At 48.7% G+C, this 20,429-nt stretch overlaps 1 protein-coding gene across 10 annotated transcripts in view; it reads left to right on the forward strand.

Moving 5' to 3' along the window:
• Positions 1-20,429, forward strand: part of pitpnm3 (PITPNM family member 3) — a 56,363-nt gene continuing 35,934 nt past the window's right edge. The window contains exons 1-3 of one of the 10 annotated variants that reach the window (XM_061827828.1): positions 1-455; positions 7,318-7,413; positions 14,385-14,492. In XM_061827828.1, coding sequence (XP_061683812.1) covers positions 14,393-14,492 — 100 coding nt within the window. In that variant the 5' untranslated portion in view covers positions 1-455; positions 7,318-7,413; positions 14,385-14,392. The other 9 variants (XM_061827830.1, XM_061827822.1, XM_061827823.1 and 6 more) reach the window with 9 other exon arrangements.

A 20,429-nucleotide genomic window follows, 5' to 3' on the forward strand; every position in this document is an offset into this window, starting at 1 on the left:
CAAGATGACAGCTGCCAAATATAACGTTGGGAAATTCTCCAATGACGTCAATGAGCCGAGATTACAAAGGGGCGACTTCAGCACCGGGCCGGGGATGTCCTCGAGTCCCCCCAACCGCGGCCCGGACTTAAATCCAATCAAACATCTCTGGAGAGACGCCGCCGCCCATCCGACCTGAGTGACCTTGAGAAGGTCTGCAGACAAGAAGGGCAGCGAATGCCCCAAAACGGCTCGCGGAGAGAAGAAGACTCGAGGCTGCGATTGGTGCTGCAAGTGGTCCCATTTATGGGTTTTGCATTATTTTTTTTTTTTCCTTTGAATTGTGGTGACGATGAACCACTCGGACCGGAAGATCATATCGACAATAAATGGCGGCTTTTGAAGGGCTGTCCGCCGCAGTTCCTGATGTCCAACTTGAAGTGTCCAACGTAGCGAGGCGCAAGGTCTCCGCTGAGGTGAGTGACGCAGACGACAGCAGCCGCTGAGCAGAACCTATTTTGCCATTTTGCGGTGCCGTTGAGCGCGTTGCGACACACGCGACGCGCGAGAGGCTGCACTTGATTGACGTTAATTGGCGACGACGCGCATTTGCGGGTGCACGTTCGAGCCGGCGCCGGTGCCGGTGCCGACCGCCCTTCGGCAGCAGCCCGGTGGCACTCGGCTCCTCTTTTCTGGATGAACTAGCGAGGGAGCGAGCGAGCGAGCGAGGGAGGGAGGGAGGGAGGAAGGGAGGAAAAGCCGCTGGGTGGCCATGTGAGCCAAGTCTGCACGGAGACAACAAACCCTCCCCAAAGTATGCGCGGCGGCTGCGGTGTTGGTGTTGCTGGTGCGGGCGCGGGCGGGGGCGGCCGGACGTCCGCTTGACACAGGTGGACGCGGAGCCGAGAAGAGCCGCGCCAGGCGGCTGCGGTGCCGAGCTCGCCTCGGTCGGTCCTCGTCCTTCGGGTCATCAACCGGTCGAGTGGCGACGAGCTCAACATGTCGAAGGAGGCGCGAGGAAGCGGTAAGCCCACATCTGCATGCGTGGCGTTAACAGGTACCTCCGTGTGCCTGCCAGATCTGCTGGAATGTGAACGTTTGCTTCTCTTGCATCCTTCACAGATGCGTGACAGGGGTTAGGTTAGGTTCAAAGGTTAAACAAGGAGAAGGGGAAACGGGTGCGTTTTTTTTTTTGTGTGTGTTGTGTTGTGTCCTTATTTTACTTGGGCACTGCAAGAGATTTAGCACAATTTTGTCTCCTGGCCAGGCTCGAGATTTTAAATGAAGCTTTAAAAGTAAGCAAGGCAGCAGGATGCAGGCAGTCGACTGTTTTCGTTTGCTGGTTTGCGTTGAGCTTGGGCGATTTCATATTCTTTGCCTTCCCTGTGATAATCGCTGGCCGGCCGCTCGTTGTTGTCATTGCACCAAACGTAGCGCTTTGGCGCTTCGGTGTCACGGGGCAAGGCCAAATCCTCCCGGCGTGTTCGACTCTCCTTTATCTCCCCCCCCCCCCGCCTGACCTTTTCCACGAGGTGAAGGGAATCTACCGTGGGGGTGGGGGTGGGCATATAATTGTTAGTCACCGCTGGGATGGGCGACCTTAGCAAGCACGCACGCCCATTTTCATATTTTCATCAAGCTTTCCTTGAGCCAAATCACATTTTCATCCATCCATTCTTCATTTTTGTGCCGCTTCTCTTCAATACAACTGCGGGCGTGCTGGAGCCAATTCCAGCTGATCCCGGGCGAGAGGCAGGGTACACCCTGAACCGGTCACCGTTCGGACTCGGAGTCGCACCTACGGCCAATTGACAGTTTTCAATGAACCTACCGCGAATGTTTTTGGGATGCGCAAGGTGAAAATCCAGGCGGGCGCGCAAAGAACATGCAAGCGCCACACGGGGGAGGCCAGATTTGAACTTCAGAACTGTGAGGCGGATGCGCAGCACGTATTTTGCTCTAGTCAATTATCTTTGTGCACCGCCAAGTAAAAATGACACCAAAAGTATCAATAGCGCTGAAATTTTGTCTCAATTTACTCAGAAATAAACTTCCGAGGTAGAACTTTGACCTTCTGCTGACCAAACGGACGTGTTGGTGCGGACAAGCTAAAGTTATCATTAATGAAGTCACGGTTTGCTTTTTCTTTATATCGTGGCCCCGACCGACCGTCTCGCCGCATGAACACAAATGACCTGCTTTTAGTGAGACAAATATTAAAAGTGCAACGTTACGTAAAAGGAAATGATGAGAACGAAGATGATCGCTTTATAGCGAGCGGCTCATTATTAGCAATTAGCGTGTCATGCTCAAGAACACTTGCGCACGTTCTCTGTAGAAACCTTCCAGTTGTCGACCGGCTGGAATCGTTTGGAGCGGTCGGAGTGCGGCTTTGCGCACGTTTCAAAACTCACACAATCATGCACACTTTTATTTTTCTTGCTTGACGTGTACAAAATACCTTTTAGCACAAGCTGGCTAATGTTAGCATTGAAGGCTTCATTACTGCCTTTGGCTGGTGTTGCAGTATAGCGCTAAAAGCTCTTTGTAAAACATTAGCCTTACTTTTTGTTAACTTGTGGAATACGTGTTAGCATCACACCCATGTTGACTTTTTGTTGAATAAATAATGCCAAAATTGGAAGAAATACCGACAATACCCGTGAGCCGGGGCCGCAAATGTCCGCGTCGAAGAACAACAACTTTTGTTGACATGCGCTAAGTGAAAAGCTTTTTGTTGATTTCCCCCCCCCCAAAAAAAAATGCTAAAAGTGCAAAAATACATGAGGCGACCAAAAGCGAGATGCTTTGTTGACATAAACACAATAGTGTGAGGATACACTCGTACACTTATGAGCATGGGCTGCCTATTAGCATCAGAATAACTCGAAGGTTGACCACAAACTTGACTTTTTTTTCTGAATAAAACCCGCTTTGAGTGGGCCGATGACATTACGTGGGGACAAATTATGAATTGATCTCCTTTTTGGCCGTTGAGCAGCCCGAGGTGACGTTTCGTGCACTTATGAGCATGGGCTGCCCAATAGCATCAGAATAACTCGAAGGTTGACCACAAACTTGACTTTTTTTTCTGAATAAAACCCGCTTTGACTGGGCCGATGACATTACGCGGGGACAAAGTATGAATTGATCTCCTTTTTGGCCGTTGAGCAGCCCGAGGTGACGTTTCGTACACTTATGAGCATGGGCTGCCCAATAGCATCAGAATAACTCGAAGGTTGACCACAAACTTGACTTTTTTTTCTGAATAAAACCCGCTTTGACTGGGCCGATGACATTACGCGGGGACAAAGTATGAATTGATCTCCTTTTTGGCCGTTGAGCAGCCCGAGGTGACGTTTCGTACACTTATGAGCATGGGCTGCCCAATAGCATCAGAATAACTCGAAGGTTGACCACAAACTTGACTTTTTTTTTCTGACTAAAACCCGCTTCGAGTGGGCCGATCATATTACGCGGGGACAAAGTATGAATTGATCTCCTTTTTGGCCGTTGAGCAGCGCGTGGCTTTTCCCGAGGTGACGTTTCGTTTGCCTTTTTCTTTCATTTCTGTCACGCGTGCGGCTCGTCTTCCCCATCTCGCCTCCACTTGATAGTGTGACTTATAGCCCCCCTGAGCATTTTATATTCCTGGAATGAAATGAAAGGCCATCAGTCTGCAACTTTTGCTTTTTATTGGCCTCCCGATTGAATAAACGGCCACGGACTTGTTGTGGTGTTCTGCGGCCGGCTAAAAATAGCAGCGCCTATCAAGCTCTGTCTGCGTGCTGACTGCTAATGCAGCGCTTCCGCGAGACGCCGCTCCTCAGGAGTTGCGTGCGTGCGTGCGTGCGTATATATATATATATATATATGTAAAGGTACGCCGCAATGCACGTTGTGGTGCGCTATCGTCCTTTTTATGTAACGGGCAGCCTCCCTTTAGCCAATAAATGAATTCTGCCTGCCTCTCGTCTTTACTGCTCGGTCGGTTTTAAAGTGCACAAAACGCACTTCATTGAGACGGAAGGGACGTCCGCCACGGCTGCCCGTCGGCTGCCCGTCGGCTGCCCGTCGGCGGCCCGTCGGCGGCCCGTCGGCGTTTCGCGTCGGCGGCGGAGTCCCTTTTCCCGACGGAGAACCGGATGAGTGCGTGCGGAAGGAAGGAAGGAAGGAAGGAAGGAAGGAAGGATGATGGGTGTATTTGTGGTATCGGTGGTTCAGAGGATGGATGAATGGATTGGTCGGTCGGTCGGATGGATGGTGAAATGGATTGACCGATGGATGGACAGATCAAATGGTTGGATGGACGGTGACGGGACGATGTAAGCGTCGGTCAGCGGGACGGATCCGTCGAATGATCGGCCCGGCCGGACGGGTGTCAGTTGGCGAACGGCGAGGTAAACAAGCTCCGAGGCTTTGAGCCGCCTTCCCGCTGACTGATCCTTTCTGTCAGTCTCAGGCGGAGAACAAAGTTCCCCGCGAGTTGCAGCGGAGAGCTTGGGATTTTTGTTCCTAATTGGTGTTCAAATCCCCAATAAGCAACCTCATATGGCAAGATGATTTATTATTATTATATTTACCCCTTCTGCTGAGCTGCTTAGTCACGCAGCACGAGCGCGCTTTATACTTAATGTGGAGTCACCGATAGACGGAGGAGAAGAGCGACGGGAAAATGACCAAAGACTGCAAGTGCAGCGGGGACTTCATCGGGGAGACGCAACAAAAATAAGGAACAAAAGACACCCGTCAGGGAGAAAAAGCAAAAATGGCAACAATACGCGGATGGATACAGATCGAACCGTTTGCTCGAAGGTTTCAAGATAAAAGGACACAAGAGAGCAAAAGGCAACAACGCTTGTTGGAAGCTCGTTTGGCAATTTTGACACGGACAAGGTTGGGGGGGGGGGAGCAAAAACAAAACAACTACACCAGATGTAACTTGGTTGGGGGTGGGGGGGGGGCGGCGACGACCACGAGAAAGCAACAACAGGTTTGGGGAAGTCGGGGATAAACAAGGACAAAAGGGAGCGCAAAATGCAAATAAAAATACCCAACCAGGAGAAAGGAAACAGCAACAACAGCGATAATTCATAAAAAAAAAAGTGAGTAAAAGAGATGCTAAAAGTGGGAAAGGACAACAACGCCGAGGAGGAGGACGACTGAGGAGAAAAAAGAAAAAAACCTGCAGCGAAACAAGGAGGGAAGACGACCGCGAATAGCAAAGATAAGTTGACCATTTGGGGATTAGCGAGGACGGGAAGGAACAAAAACACGTTAGAACCTGGTCGGCCATCGTGTGATACAAAAGGGAGAAGAGAAGAGAAGAGAAGACCCGATGACGATGGCCGCTGAGAGACCAACGCAGCAACAAGTGAAGAAGAAGAAGAAGAAGAAGAAGAAGAAGACCCGATGACGATGGCCGCTGAGAGACCAACGCAGCAACAAGTGAAGAAGAAGAAGAAGATGATGCCACCTTCACAGTCGCGAGGGGCGTTTATACTGTCGTGTCCGACGGCAACACAACAAACGGGCGTTCGTGACTGCAGCGGGGAGGGCGGAACCCGTCCGGTGGCACCGGGATTGTGCGATGACGTGCGCCGCTCGCTTGACACGGTTGGAGGGCGGATGAACGCGACGTCGGCCGGCCTCTCGTCGACTGCAGCGATTGACTGTGCCGCCATATGACTTTTGATCGAATTCTACGGGGAGATACATATTCATAGCAAGTTGGGGGGGGGGGGGGCGTCATCGTCGTCATCTCCTGCGGGCTCCCCCCCAATCCTCAACTCGTATGACGCTTTCAAGTTCAAAAGGATCCTCCCACCCACGCCGACCCTTTAGGAATCATGCTGAGTCATGGTCCAGCCCAAAGAGGAACAGTCACGCTGAAATATATTTGGAATATTACTGTTGTTTGTCATAAAACCAACAACAAAAACGAGAAGTCCAAGAAAAAAAAGTTGGGTGGTACAGTGGAGCGCGTCTGCCTCACAGTTCTGAGGACCGGGGTTCAAATCCCGGCCTGCGTGGCTTTTCTCCAGTGGGGTGGGGGGGGCACTCCGGTTTCCTTCCGCATCCCAAAAATGTGCAACTTTCATTGGACACTAAATTGCCCCAAGGTGTGATTGTGAGTGCAAATTGTTGCCTGTTTCTGTGTGCCCCGCGATTGGTCGGCGACCGGTTCGGGGCGTGCTGGGATTGGCCCCGCCTCTCCCGCGGCCCTCGTGAGGATAAGCGGCTCAGAAAATGGATGGATGGAACGAAAAAGTTGGATTATTGCAAGAAAAATTAGCCACCATTTTACATGGGCAAAATAACAATATTTCACAGAAGATGTTGGGATGTTATGATTGCAAAAGAATATTTTTATGAGCATTCAATGGAATAATAATACAAAAAATTGAAAGAAAAGATTAGCGCCTCGTCTCAATGGGGAGCAAAGGCTGTCTGCAAGCCTCAGTCGTGACCCCCCCCCCCCCCCCCTCCAGAACCTACCAGAACTGCTCGCAAATTAGGCACAGGAAGTCCAAAGTGTCTCAGCCATAAGCACACTTTAAAAATCCAGAAATATTTGCTGTAGATTTTGTTTCAGAAAGTAAATGCAGCAGTTGCAGCTTTTGCCGGTCGCCTGATATTCTAAAATTGGTTCTGATCGGAATCTGATTGATCGGTGATGTTTTCAGCCCCCCAATTGAATCCCAATTTGAGTCGCCGTCGCCGCCGCCGACTTGTCCACTGCCAAATTATTTCCATAATGCATTCCATTGCATCATCAGTCGAATCCGACCAAAGGCTCCCAATCAGGTGGAGCCATCACCATCCATCTTTCATTTTTTTTTTCCCCAAACGATCGTCTTCCAACAAATGAGTTTGCGTTTTCCTGTTTGTCCTTTTGAAAGTTGAACCAGTTCCGAGATTTATTGAAGTATTTTCCACATATCAAGCGATACGTGCAGGCGAGCCATCAATTGAAATCGAGAAATAAAAATAGATGTCGGCTGCCCTACTGCATTTATTTGAATCAAAAAGAAACATTGCTGAATATTGATTTGATTTCCATCCATTTGCATCCCCGGCGCTCTTTATTGATCCCACTTGGAAAGCGTGAGGACGCGCGTTGGCCTTCGTCACGCAACCCCTTCGGATATTATTTTTAGCGACTCTGCGCGATTTGCTGCGACCGACTGTTGAGGGCTCCTAACTTTGATTTTTGCCAGCAATTTGAAAGTTTGCCCATGTTATTGATTTTTCTTTGTCGTATGAGACACATTCCAGTTAGTACACGACCCAAGCTAACACAGCGTGTTTGTGTGCGTCCCCCTCCCGCCACCAAAGGTTCGTCACGCAAGCACAGCGCCACCCACTGGTGTCTGCAGAACATCGCGCAAGAATCTGTGGACAGCTCCGATGAGGAGTTTTTCGACGCACGAGGTTGGTGTTATGCACGTGTAATACACGGTGTGTCACTATGCTAAGAACAAAAAAATATCTTGCATATGCTATACTGTATATCACGATGCTAATAAAAACAACAATTCTGGCATAAAAGTGTGCGCTCAAGCAGGAAGAATGTTTTTCCTTGGAAAAAAATTGGGGGAGGTGAAATTTGTCCGCTAGCCCAAAGATGATTCGATTTTATTCCGCTTTGAACCTCTTTTTGACCTGTTGCACTTTGAGATCTGATGATGAAAAATGTATTATGATTATTATTACAGTAGTTGTGGGGGTCACCACGTGGCTGGCAGGCATGTAATGTCTTAATAGCAAATGAGAGAAAAATGATTCATCTTCAAAGATTGAATGGGCGTCACAATTAAAATACATTTTGTGTGCATTTTCTATCATTTCTGAATTGTATAATTGCATTCTAATCAAAACAAAGACTGATGCAATTGGTCTCAAATAATCCTAAATGTTCACTGATTTGCTGTAATAAACTAACTTTATATGTATGTTTACACGGATACAAAAATCATTTTAGCTATTGGGCTGTAAATGTTGTTTATTGAAAAAAGTACAAAAAACATTTGTTTCATAATGCAAAAAAAAAAAAAATCCTATTTTTGGATAGGAGGAAAGAAACTCAGCGAATATCACAAAAGTTGAAGTTTTTAAAATTTTAAAAGATCTAAAAAAAAAAAAAAAACGTTTTGTTTTGTCTTAAGCATCAATAAAAGTCCTGAAAAAGCAACAGGATCAAACATGTTGCAGTACCTCGTAGACACCGCTCGGGGCAAAAGCGTGTCGTTACATTTCCACGACTTTGCGGCCCCATGGGCTCCGTGTGGCGTCGCGCTTTGCTTCTCGAGACTTTTCCGACGTACGTGCGCTAACCGGGAATTGCACTTATTTTGAAAGGATTCCTGGAAACGGCCGCGGTGATTCTAAAATGGCCTCTTGAGAGCCTGCAATCTTCCCGGGCGTGGTGATTTCTTGCGATTTTTGCCGGGTTCCTTTCGCAAAACCGTGTTGCTAGTCGCAAACCGCTAAATTGAAGTTATTGCGAGAGAACGGCAGGAAATTTTCCACACCCGGCTCGAAAGCGAAACGGCTTCCTTGCCGGGCACGCTCCATTTAACACTGCACAATGTTAACACCGCGTTGTACACTTACTGCGGCAAATTCCTCGGATTTCCTTTCACGCTCTGCCAATTCGCCTCATTATGCAAATGGGCGCCATCAAGTTCGGATTAACGGCGCGGAAAATTTGTCAAGGGCTCGCTGGCGCTCCGATCGGCGACCCCGTCAAATATTAGCGCCGTTCGGCATCGTTAATACGTACGGACAAAAGCGGACAGAACTCCTTTTGCCGCGCGGGAACAGGCGCAAAAAGACGAGATGGGAGTGCCAAATCCGTCGGAGCGACGCACGCGACAGGGATGAGCTGCCGCCTGATTGTGTTCGGACAAATATTGAAATTGTGCGCAGCTGATGGAGATAAGAAAGAGGAAAACAATACGCAGCGGCGGGGACAGACAAATGGATGCGCGCGACCAATCGGAAATTGCTTTGCTGTCTTTTGTCATTGTTATTTCAAGCCCGAATCCATCTCGTAGACCCCTCCCACTTTTTTTTTTTTTGGGGGGGGGGTTTGCTAGACTCGGCACCCCGAAGCAGTTTTAACGTAGCAACGGGAACTTTGCGAGCCACGTCGCTCATCACCAGTAGACGCGTTTTGGTCCGAACGTCACGCCGGCCGGTTCCAAGGATCCTCGGAAACCGACGACTCTCGTGTGACGCAGACGCAAAATTGCAAAGGGTTCAAGACGAAGAAAAAAAAAAAAAAATTAACATGCTGTGAATTCCGTTGGAAAAATGAATCAACTCATTGAAATGAAATCCAAATCTATTTTGCAGTCCCATCGAGCAACGCGGGAAGCACGTGGCAGACGTCGCTCGGAATGTCTGCCGGAGAAAAATTCCCAGTGTGTTGTTACATACTCGGCCGATAAAGCGGATTCTGATTCTGATTCCGATTCTGATAATGCTCCGAAGCGGACGTGTCGAGCGGGGGCCAAGCCGTGGGAATGCATTTTTTTATGGGCCCCGGAAGTGTCCCTTTACCTGCGGCGGCGGCAGTCAGACCACACGGCTATAGCGCGTTTCCATCAGTTCCGTCATGAAAATGATCCCCCCCACCCCTCCCCAGGGGGGGGGGGGGGCACTAAAGACAATGACAAGACCCAAGTGTACTGTGAAATTAAGACTCCAATGAAGAGAGACGTTGGTATTTTGGAACGGGCTTGGCCAGCTTTGGATGCTCTCATGGTAACGTCCAATCCATTTATTGCTCGGTCCCTTCGTTACCAATAATATTTCAGATTGATATGGTGGTTCAGTAATTGCTCACCATCTTGTGGCGACCTGGTGGTGGTGTATTCGCTTGACTTCGCGAATGCCGTTTTTGTCATCTCGCTCGATGGGCCGTGAATGCGACTCAGAAGTTTTGTTTTGCTTTACTGTTCAAAATTTCCCGTTATCGGTGATCCTTCATTATTGTGCGTGAATTCCAAAAGGGGAACTATTTTTTAGTGACTTAATGCATCTGTGGAAAGCCCGAGTGCGCGCCTCACGTGAAGGTGCTTTATGTGTTGAATATGGAACGTTAACACGGATTTATGATTGTCTACACGCTGGATGACATTTGACCAGCGCAAAAGTAAAAGCGATCCTCAACATTTTGCCGACGACGGATTTTGGCTATTTGCGGCAGGGCAGGGCTCGCTCCCGATCGGCCGCTAAAAGTGCAGGTTGACTGTAAACTGCGCTTGGAGCCTCCAACCATCCATTTTCTTTGCCGCTTATCCTCACGATGGAGCCGATCCCAGCTGTCAATGGGCAGGAGGCGGGGGACACCCTGAACTGGTCGCCAGCCAATGGCAGGGCACATGGAGAGAGAAAACAATCACACCTTGGGGCAATTTAGAGTCTCCAATTAATGTTGCAGGTTTTTTTTTTTTTTTTTTTTTTGGAATGTGGGAGGAAAGCGGAGTGAGTGCCCACCCGGAGAAAAGCCGCACTTGCAGGCACGGGAAGAACGTGCAAACTCCACACAGGCGGGGCCGGGATCGAACCCGGGACCTCAGAACTGTTTACCAGCTGAACCACCGTGCCTCACCATTTATGATTTTTATTATATTTGCGTGGCATGATATCAAATGTACAGTTAGGCCAAAATTAAACCTCAATTTTCATTTGTTGAATTGGCTTGTTTTTTTTTTTTTTAAACCTGGAAATGACAAAAAAATGAAAGAATTTTATCATATTGAAAATGACCAAAATGTATTTGTTTTTTTTCCCCCAAATTTATTGACTGTAATATAGCCCAAAAATGTTTTTTTTAAAGGAGGAAAAAAAAAGAAAGAATGAAAATCGTGCCAAAGCAATCGATCATCAGCCTCCTGCCAAACGCCAGCAACAAACTTACGTTTGCGTTGTCACACGCTTGTGGTGATTTCTCGTAACGTTCAGGCATGATGAGGAAAATCCTTCCAGCTCGTCTGCTTTGTGCGTCATCGTGCGTCCAACGGCGCCAAAACGAAAGCCGTCGCGGAATTGCAATTTTTGGAATTTTTTTTTCCCGGACTGCTTTAACATTCCTGATGTGGCTTCTGCCCTCGTGTCCACTCGCACTGAGCTGACAGCTTGAAGGATGAGCCAAAAAAAAAAGCCCCCCCCCCCCCAATATCCTACTGGTGTGCAGGCCAATTTTTCTCCTTCCTGCCCCTTCAAAGCGCTTTGCCATACTTCCTGCTTTTCATTCCGTGTTGTCAGCCTCACCGGAATAAAAATGGGGGGGGGGGGGAAAGTCCTGAGCATCAGCTTCATCCATCCATGCAAATTTTTTGGTCTATCGTGAGAGGAAGCGCGCGCGCGCACACACCCACACACACAAGTCTCAAGGTCTTTTTGTGGGAAATGAACAGGCTTGCTTGAAAGTGGGAATCGTTCCGTGTGAATTTAGACCAACGTCCCCTTTGCTCAAACCGGCAAAATGCCACAAAGCAGTTGGATTGCGTTGTTGACAATTTAATCGCACACACGCGACCATGCTACACAAATGTGATGAAATAATAAACACGAAATAGAAGTTCAAAGACAGAGTAAAACGGCAAATAGTCGTTGAACGAATGTTCCAGAAATGTCCAAAGACGCGGCTGCGAAGTATGTCCCAAAGCAGCCCCGTTGACGGGCTTTCTCGTCCTTATGTGGGCCCTCCTTGGAACGTTCCAGAATTCCGCATCACAAAAGATCGGCGTCATAACAACTTCAAAGCACGAGAGGAAAATAAAGAAGAAACGCACACGTGACACGATTTCTGAGCAGGTCCGAGCGTTGGGACTTTGACTGACTCGCCGCACTCCAACCGGATTGTTTACGACGAGAGGAATCGGGAAATGGACCCGCCCGGTGAACGGAGAGTTGTCCGTTTTGCTTTCAAGAGGCGCATTCCAAGACGTCCCAACTTTAGCCTCTGACCGGTCAAGCGAACCGTTGGGTTTGTTGCAGAAATAACGGACGTACGTAAGTCGTCTTTCTTCTGATGAGGAGGACGTGAGGGACGGACGGCCCAGTTCCAGTCTCCAAACGGGTTCTGAACCAGCCTCTCACGTATTTTATTTATTTATTTATTTTTTTTTAATTAGAAAACAGACAAGTTGAAAAGGAGGGAGGGAGGTGGGGGGGGGGGGGGCGGGCAGATGAAATGAACAAAGGTGCATTCTCGGATGATGATGATGATGATGATGCGGCACATTCTTCATTGCTTATGACGGAGTCGTCCTTGGCCGCTTGTCGGAAGACACTGTTGGTTGGCATCTGTGTGTCGGAGCTCGTCCTGTGAACGAGACTCTTCAAAGCAAGGATGATACTTTGGCTTTGTTGCAAGTCCATGAAAAAAATCTATTAACCATAACTCAGACGCGAACCGACGGTAAATTCGAATTGGGACGCGAGACCCAACGGGCCGTGACGTCTCTTTTTGGGCCCCGAGAGTCCAAAATGTTCACATTGACCAGATCAAATTTGACAAAAGTGCTTTCATCAAAAGCAATTTCTCTTCCGGCTGTCATATTTGGTGTTGCTGTGCGCCTTGAAGGGGCGTGGCCTGATGGTTGACGCCGGGGCGGGCGTCGCGCCAGAATCCGGGACGCCAGATTTTCCTTTTCACTTGACTTGTGCCGCCACCGCGTGGGAAAGTCGCCCGTCGCTCCCAATTTTGGCTTGTCGGACAAAATGGGCCACGCGACGACTCCGACCGCGTGTGCGCTCCCACGTCACGCTAGCTAACGCCGTCCTTGTCGCTAAGCTTTGCCCTTCTTGGCTGAAAACGGGTCTCGCGTGCCGTTTGCCGTCTCACTGGCTCCGTTTCCGCAGCGGAAAACTCGATCCGGCTGTCAATGAATTGGGCTCGCCCATCGGGCCGGCAGAGACCACGCAAACGAGTTAATATCGAGCCAAGTCCACAGAATGGACGCAACTCGATCATTTCATCCATCGCGCGGATCTGTCAGTCTGTTGGCGAGGCCAGGCAGGAGTGCATTTTTGTTGGGGGGGCGGCACCAATGTTTGCTCCACCACAAAGACTATGGAGTGAAGTCCATTCACTTTGCATTCTCCGGCGACCATTCCAGCCTGAGCCCAAACGTCGGCGGATGTGGGAGGAAGAGTGAGAGATGAGACAATCTTGTCATTTTTCTGCCCCCCCCCACCGTTGCATGACTCATCCACAATGAGCCGACAAAAACCCATCGACCGCTCTAACTGGCTCTGCTTGTCCTTGCGCCGAAAGCCTCAAAAGAGTCCAACAGAATCTGGGCTATCGTTGACCGTGACAGACTCGGGGGTGGGGGTGGGGCGGGGGGGGGGGGGGGCCTCCGTGCCATTTACGCTGCACTGTGATATTTGACATGCTCCAAAAGTCCAGAGGCTGTTAAGGACAAAAAAAAAAAAAAATCCAAAATGAAAGCTCCTGCCGTCCTCGTCTTTTGGTGAAATGCAAAATTCGCATTTGCCTTTTATGACAGCAAAACATCACACGCCGTCCATTTTGTCGAAAGTGGCACTTTTCAGGCAGTTCTCGGGTGACGGGGTGGGGGGGTTCTACGTTCACCAGGCGCAAATGCGGGATCTTAAAAACTCCTTTTCCTCGTCTTTGAAGCAATTGTTTTGATGGAGGGGCGGGGGCGGGGGCGGGGGCGGGGGAATACACTTCAAACTGCATCGAGTTGATCCATATCGGGATTGATCGCGTCTCGACGCTGCAACAACACTCATGTACGTCTTTGTCTTTGGGATGAGGATATTTTCGGCGGTTTATGCATGGATGCACCCCCCCCCCCCAAGCCCACCAAGAGGCCAAGGTGGGCACGGCGGGGCCACTCAACAAAGCCACAGAATGTGCGTTAATCAAACTGAATTATAATTTATATATAATATTATATAGGATATTTCATTAATTATATTAATTGTTAGATATACATATTATATATTATAATTAGATTGTATTTTATTATATTATATAATATAATATTTAGCTTTGTCGGGCATCTCTGCAAAACCTTCCAATTTTCAGGAAAAAGAAGCCATGTTTGTTGACACATTTGCATTGTTGAAGAGACCAAACCATTTTTTTTTTTTTTTACTTTATCGTCATCAGAAATTCAACTTAAAAAAAAATAATAATAACCGAGCGTGTCCATTGGTGGGAGGAAAGAGAGAAAATTGACCAAGTTTGGGCAGAGGAGGCTCCACCCGCCCCAATGCCGCACAAATGCCAGAAGATGAAATTCATACTCGGGCACGCCGGAAGAAGTCACTTCGCCGTCTGATATTTCCCGTCTTAATTTCGATGTACGTTGAACGTTGACGCGTGTGTGTGTGTGTGTGTCTGCCGGCCCCAGCAGATGTGATGGAGGGGAAGAACGCCATGCTCCTGGGCATGAGTCAGTGGAACTCCAACGACCTGGTGGAGCAGATTGAGACTCTGGGACACATGGACCCGTCTCACGGTACGCCCGCGCATTCGTCACGCGCCGTCTCGGCGATTTCTCCCTTTTGGAACACCTCAAATGAACCAATTCCTCCTCCTAATTTATTCCCTGCTAGCAGCAACAACAACACACGGAAGGTCTTCCAAGACGCCAGCTGCTCTTCCACTTAAACAAGACGTGCAATCGTTTGTCGATCACGAGAATAACCTTGGAGCGCGGGCCAGGCGCTGCTTCACCACCGCGCGACTTGCGTTACCTGATCCCATTTAGCAATCTGCGCTTGCGAATTTCCTTCTTCCGAGCGACCGTAAACAATTCCACGCTCAGCTCAGTTGTTGGAGGACTTGTGGACTGGATCGTGCCCATACGCTCAGCGAGCTCCCATCTAGAAGCGCGTGCTTCGTTACACAAATTCATTTTTTAATATCTGTTTTGCTAAACTCAACAACAGTATATATATCTAATTTTTTTTTGATCGTCCGCGTGTGGCAGCAGCTGCTGCGTTAACTTGAATCTCTCGTCCACTGCATTCCACGCGTCTGCTCTCGAGAGCTCGTTGCACCGACGTCGTCGTATCACGCCAGTCGCCTAACAAAGCATTCGTCTCATAGCACGACGCCCAGAGTTTAGCGTTCCCACGTTCATTTTGACAACAGCTGCAGTTTTAATTAATAAAAAAACAAACAAAAACAAACAAACAACAAAAAAAAAAACCCTTGATATCGTGTAGTCCTGCGTATTTCTATGAAGACAAGTGTCGGTGTCGTCCCGCAAAAAAATGTGATTAGCCAATGCGGCCACGTACGTAGTGTACAGCAAGGCCTTGTGTACTGCATTCCACATGTCTGACTTTTCTTGCAAGGGATGAACTAGAAAGAGAACATCTTGGGGCTATGCAGCGTTTATTACAGCTTTATAGAGCATTTCCACAACAATACGTCAGATTTCCAGATAATCACAGTTTTCCACCTTTTAATGTGCTTGAATTGATTTAACTTGCTCTTTGTGGTTTGTTGTTTGCTGCTGAAAATGCCAAAATGTCATGACCCTCCCCCCCTGCCCCCTCCCCGCTTCATTTGAATACCATAAGCAATATTCCAAATGTCACAAGCAGCCCAGCGAAATTAAAAAACCAAAAAACTAAATGAGAATAAAAAAGCCTACAGTCAGATGTGTTGGTGCATTGGGATAAAAGGATCGTGTGTGTATAGTGAGCCCAAGATGAACGTGTGTGTGTGTGTGGGGGGGGGGGGGCTGCTGATGACATGCAAAATATGCAATCTCTTTGAACCTTGCGGCACTCTGCGGCGTTCTCGTCGTCCGGTGGGCTTCAATTGCGGCCGCTGCCGGAATAACAAGCGGTTACGCCAATATGATCAAAAGTACGGCGGCGCAAAGGTTTCCCGACAATTACGCAAAAAAAAAAAAAAAAAAAAAAAGCGACAAGGTTTCCCGGGAAACGACGAGAGCTTCCTTTCTAGTCGAGTCCTTGCGAGAGCCAGGAGAAATTGCACGGAGGGGACGTCGAGAATGCAGAATTGAAAGTCAGCCGAAGCCGTCTCCGGACCGATCACCGGCGGATTATTTTGGCAGTCAACACCGGAAAAGCTGCTGAAGCGGCAGACGCTCGCACGTGCTAAATACTTTTCAACAATTGTATGTTTGTGATGGCCGGGCAGCTAGCTTCATGTCGAGCGCGAGCGTGACGGAACATTTCCTGCTCCAGCTGCCACAATTCAAAACTCGAAAGATGAGCGCGTGCGTCAAATACTTGCACGGCATTCAACCCCAACCCAACGTCCTCATTCAGAATCCGAACAGGATCCAGTCGGCCAAATCTCGGCCGCAATCAGCCGTCCTCCCGGCGCATTGATTTTGATTTTTAATGGAATGCGCGAAGTCGCGCGGCAGCCACCGTGGGATTTGTTCATCGCTATTATTAATAATCAGCATAATTATATTCCTTGGTCTCTTTCCATGAATGCCTGTCAAGTCGCGTCACGCGATAAATGTAAATATTGTACCGCACACGCCGCATCTCTTCTTCTAATCAATGCAGATGAAAGCCTGAGGGAAGGACGCCGCCCCCCCCCCTCCCCCCAGTGTGTTTTTGCGTTTGTGTACATTGGGTATTAACAATTGTATTGCTGTACTGTTAGGATTATTTTTGTGTACAGCCGCGACTGTTGTGAAAGCACATTCTTCTTCTTTTTCCTTTCGGCTTGTCCTGTTAGGGGTCACCACAACGTGTCATCTTTTTCCATCTAATCTCGTGCATCCTCCTCTATTATTATTATGTGTGTGTGTGTGTGTGTGTGTACAGCTGTTGTTTGGCGCAAAGAAAAATTCTGCACCGGATTCTGTAAGAGAAGCAAAGTCCAAGACTTCAAAGGGTAAAGGGATTAGGGGACGGTTTCAAAGTGGGATTTGAAGCCGAGTTTAGGGTCTCATATTCTGGTTTAGAGGTTTCAAACTAGGGTTAGGGTTTCAATCCAAGGTCCGGTTGCAAACCAGGTAGGCTCCAAAAAAAAAAGTGCAGGCTTTGGAATTATTTCATCTCAATCAATCACAGTTTGTCGTCAAATTGTGGTTCCAGTTATTATTTTTCATTTCTTCGTGATTGTAACAGTTTGAGCTTGGACCTTTTCGCGTCTTTCCAGTTTGAAAATCCGAGAACGTTTGCGAGCGTTCCCAAAGCGAAAGCTAAGCGGGAGCTCGAGTGAGGAACGTCAAGTGAGCCCACCACCACCCGGGGAGATCTGAGAAATCTCTCCTGCCCGCAGAGTTGCGTTTCTCACACACCCTCCGACAACAGCTTCAAGGACCCGTCGAGTGGTCGGCTGTCGCGCGCTCTTTGGTTGATTGGCTGCACGCGTGCCACCGACGATGCAGTGGACCAAAAGAAGAAAATAACAAACTTTTGGTTCTGTGGATTGTACTGCGTTATTTACTTCCACTGTACAAGGTAGAAGTACTGGAATTGTGAAAACATTCAGCTTATCCTCACTAGAGACAGAACGCTGCCGTAACACTCTGATGGTCGTCGTTAAAATATACCCAGCGTCCGACATTTCCGGTGAGTTTGGAGTCGGTGTCCTTTCCTTTGTGACTGGTTGGTGGTCCGGTCAGACTCGGGACCTCCCTGGGCTGGGGGGGGGGGAGTTCGGTGGCATCCCCGGGTTGGGTCCCCAACTGGGTGTGCTTCCTAAGCAAGGACCTTTTTGACAGTGCTCGCGAACTGTCCTCGTGGCCGGAGGAAATGCAGACCTCCTTTGGAGTACCTCGACAACACCAAGACTCGAGTCCCTCTCGTAGTCGAGATTGAAGCGGAGAAGTTCACCAAAAGTCCCGAGTAGTGGACGATTGAAAAACAAAGGTACAGTATTGGCTGTGGAAAAGGAAACCCCCATCGAACAAGGGCGAGAAAACTACGTAGTCACAGATGAATGGACAAAAGATTCTGTTGTCCCTGGGAAATCCGGTCCAACTGGACTGAAAAGTCTTCGATCCTGCCAGTCCCGATGGCTTCGTTCGTGTTGTTGTTTTTGGGTTGGTACCGCTTAAGGTAAACGTCCATTGCAAAGGACATTACATTAAAAAAAAAACCCAAAATTTTTACCCAAGACAATAATTGAAAAGGGAAAAACAAATCACAAAACAATTAATGGGAGGATAAATCGGATGTTTTCCAAATCTTACTGCAACATTGACGCTCGGGTCGCACTCATCCGACTGAAAAAAGGGCAACAAAACAGAGCGGCGTGAAAAGCTAGGAGCAGAAAACGCTCGGCGGTCGAAAAGAAGACGCTTCAAAGATGACAAATATATTGGGGGGGGGGTTTCCTTGCAAGTGCAAACAATCACGTCAGGATGAGGAGCCATATTTGCTTGAGATACGGTTTCGTTTGATTCACTTTCAAAGGGGCATTTTTGTGACATAAAAGGATCAGATGGGTTGACGGGTTCCGGTTGTGGAGCATCGCGGATATCGTCGCCTTCTCGGCTGAGTGCTCTGAATGATGCTGATGTCGGTGACAGTTGGAATGCTTTGCAGAGCAGCCGAGAAGCAAACTCGGGCGATGGATCAACGGATTGTCACGTTTCTTTTTCCCGGATCGCGTCGTCGCCGCCGCCTTGAGGAATGTTGCTGCTGCTCCTCGAGTGCTGTGCAAGTTTCTGCTTGTAAAGTGTTTGGTGTGGAGCCGCAGGTGAACTCTGCCTCAACAGGCTTTGCGGTCACAATCAGCAAAACACACGATTGGGGACAGAAATTGAGAACAATTCCTTTTCTCCGATCGGATCGCACCTCTAACGGTGTCACGGATCTAAGAAAATTTGCTTGGACGTAACGCCATGAGCAACATCATCTTCTATCGTCCAGTCCAGTCGCTCTGTGTGAAAGCACCTCGTATCTAGCGTGTACCTCCACATTCAACAAAACAGCAGAGTTTTTCCTTTTTTGAACACGTCGCCCGGAGCCACCAAAGATTACGATCGGCCATGTTTGTATAAATCCCCGTTAGACGCGTTTCAAAGCGCACCAGTATTGCAGCAGCCGCACAAGACGACCAAACCCGAAGCAAGTTCACGCATGTCGTCGTCATTTATTTTGATTCTGCAGGGTGCCGGTTATCATGAATAATTGGCAAGAGGAGTGATTGCGTTAATAGCTCCCAGCTGTCCATATTTAGTCCCATCATCATTTGTGCCTGCGTAATAAGCGCCGACATTAGCGCGGGTCACGTCGGGGTGCGGTTGCGGGTCGGCGGCGTAGCTTTGAGGGGGGAAATCTAGCCGCAATTAAGGCCTGTCGTCATCGCAGAGCCTGAAAAGTGCAGCCGCCTGGTCGCAGTCAGCGCCGCCTATTAAATCTGCGCCTATTTGTCACTTCCCTCGAAGCCTTTATGGCTTCCTAACCTCGCCAATTATTCCTTCGTCTTCCTTTTTTCCAATTTTCCTCAGCCTGTGCGCACCCGCGTTGGCCTTTTCACACCTCTCCTCACTGCCGTCGTGTCCTCCTCTGACGTCACGCGTTTGTCAGCCCGCTCGTCGAAAGGCAAGAGATGGAAAAGGACGTTTTTGGTTTGGTTTTCCGAGGCGTCGCGGTGGGTTTCGGATTTAGGGTTGAAAGCCTGGATTCGGTGTGGAAGTTGGGTTTCAAGACGAGGGTCGTGGTTGTTGGGATTCAAACCAGGTTTTTTTTTTGGGTGGTGGTTTTATTGCCTTGGCTGGAGTTCACGGCACTGGCGGGCAATGAAACCCGCACCAAGGTTCGGGTTTCAATTTTTAGTATTTCAAGTTTAGATTTCAATCAGGGTTGAAAAGAGTTTCAAATTTACGGTTTATAAAAAAACGACAGGAAACCGAAATGAGGATGTTGAGGTTCTCGTAAGGAGTGAGCAGCTTGGATGGGATTCGATTCGAAATGAGCTCCTTAGAAGGACAAGACAAAAGTTTTGGAGACGAGGTTCGATCGAGAGAGCAGACTTCCATGGTTCGGACGTGTCCACAGACCAGAGAGTCTGAGGATGGAGCTATCAGGGAAAAGGGAGGGAGAGGAAGACCAAAGAGAAGGTTGAGGGAAGCTTCCGTGGACAGTGAGGGCCTACTGTGGCGATCCCTGATGAGGATGAGGATGAGGAGGAAGAGGAAGAGTCACGCTCGGAGTTGACAAATGAAATTGGTGGAAAAGTTTGGGCTTCAGATGAGTATGAGAGGCTCAGGATCGACAGTGCATCATCAAATTTTGGGTTTCAGTGTCAGATTGAAAAACCCGAGTTGACGTTTCAAATTCGGTACATGACCCGGGTCAAGATTTCAAGCCGGGATTGGGTTTAAAAATTGCAGTCGGGGCTTCAGCTTGGAATCTGCAATCTGTTTTGGTGTTTGAAGTTGGTTATCGTTCGGACGGAGAAGAGTTGCGCTCAGTTGCCGGTCGCCGGCTTCCCTCACGTC

This window comes from Syngnathoides biaculeatus, chromosome 8, assembly GCF_019802595.1.
Source record: "Syngnathoides biaculeatus isolate LvHL_M chromosome 8, ASM1980259v1, whole genome shotgun sequence".
Taxonomy (NCBI): Eukaryota; Metazoa; Chordata; class Actinopteri; order Syngnathiformes; family Syngnathidae; genus Syngnathoides; species Syngnathoides biaculeatus.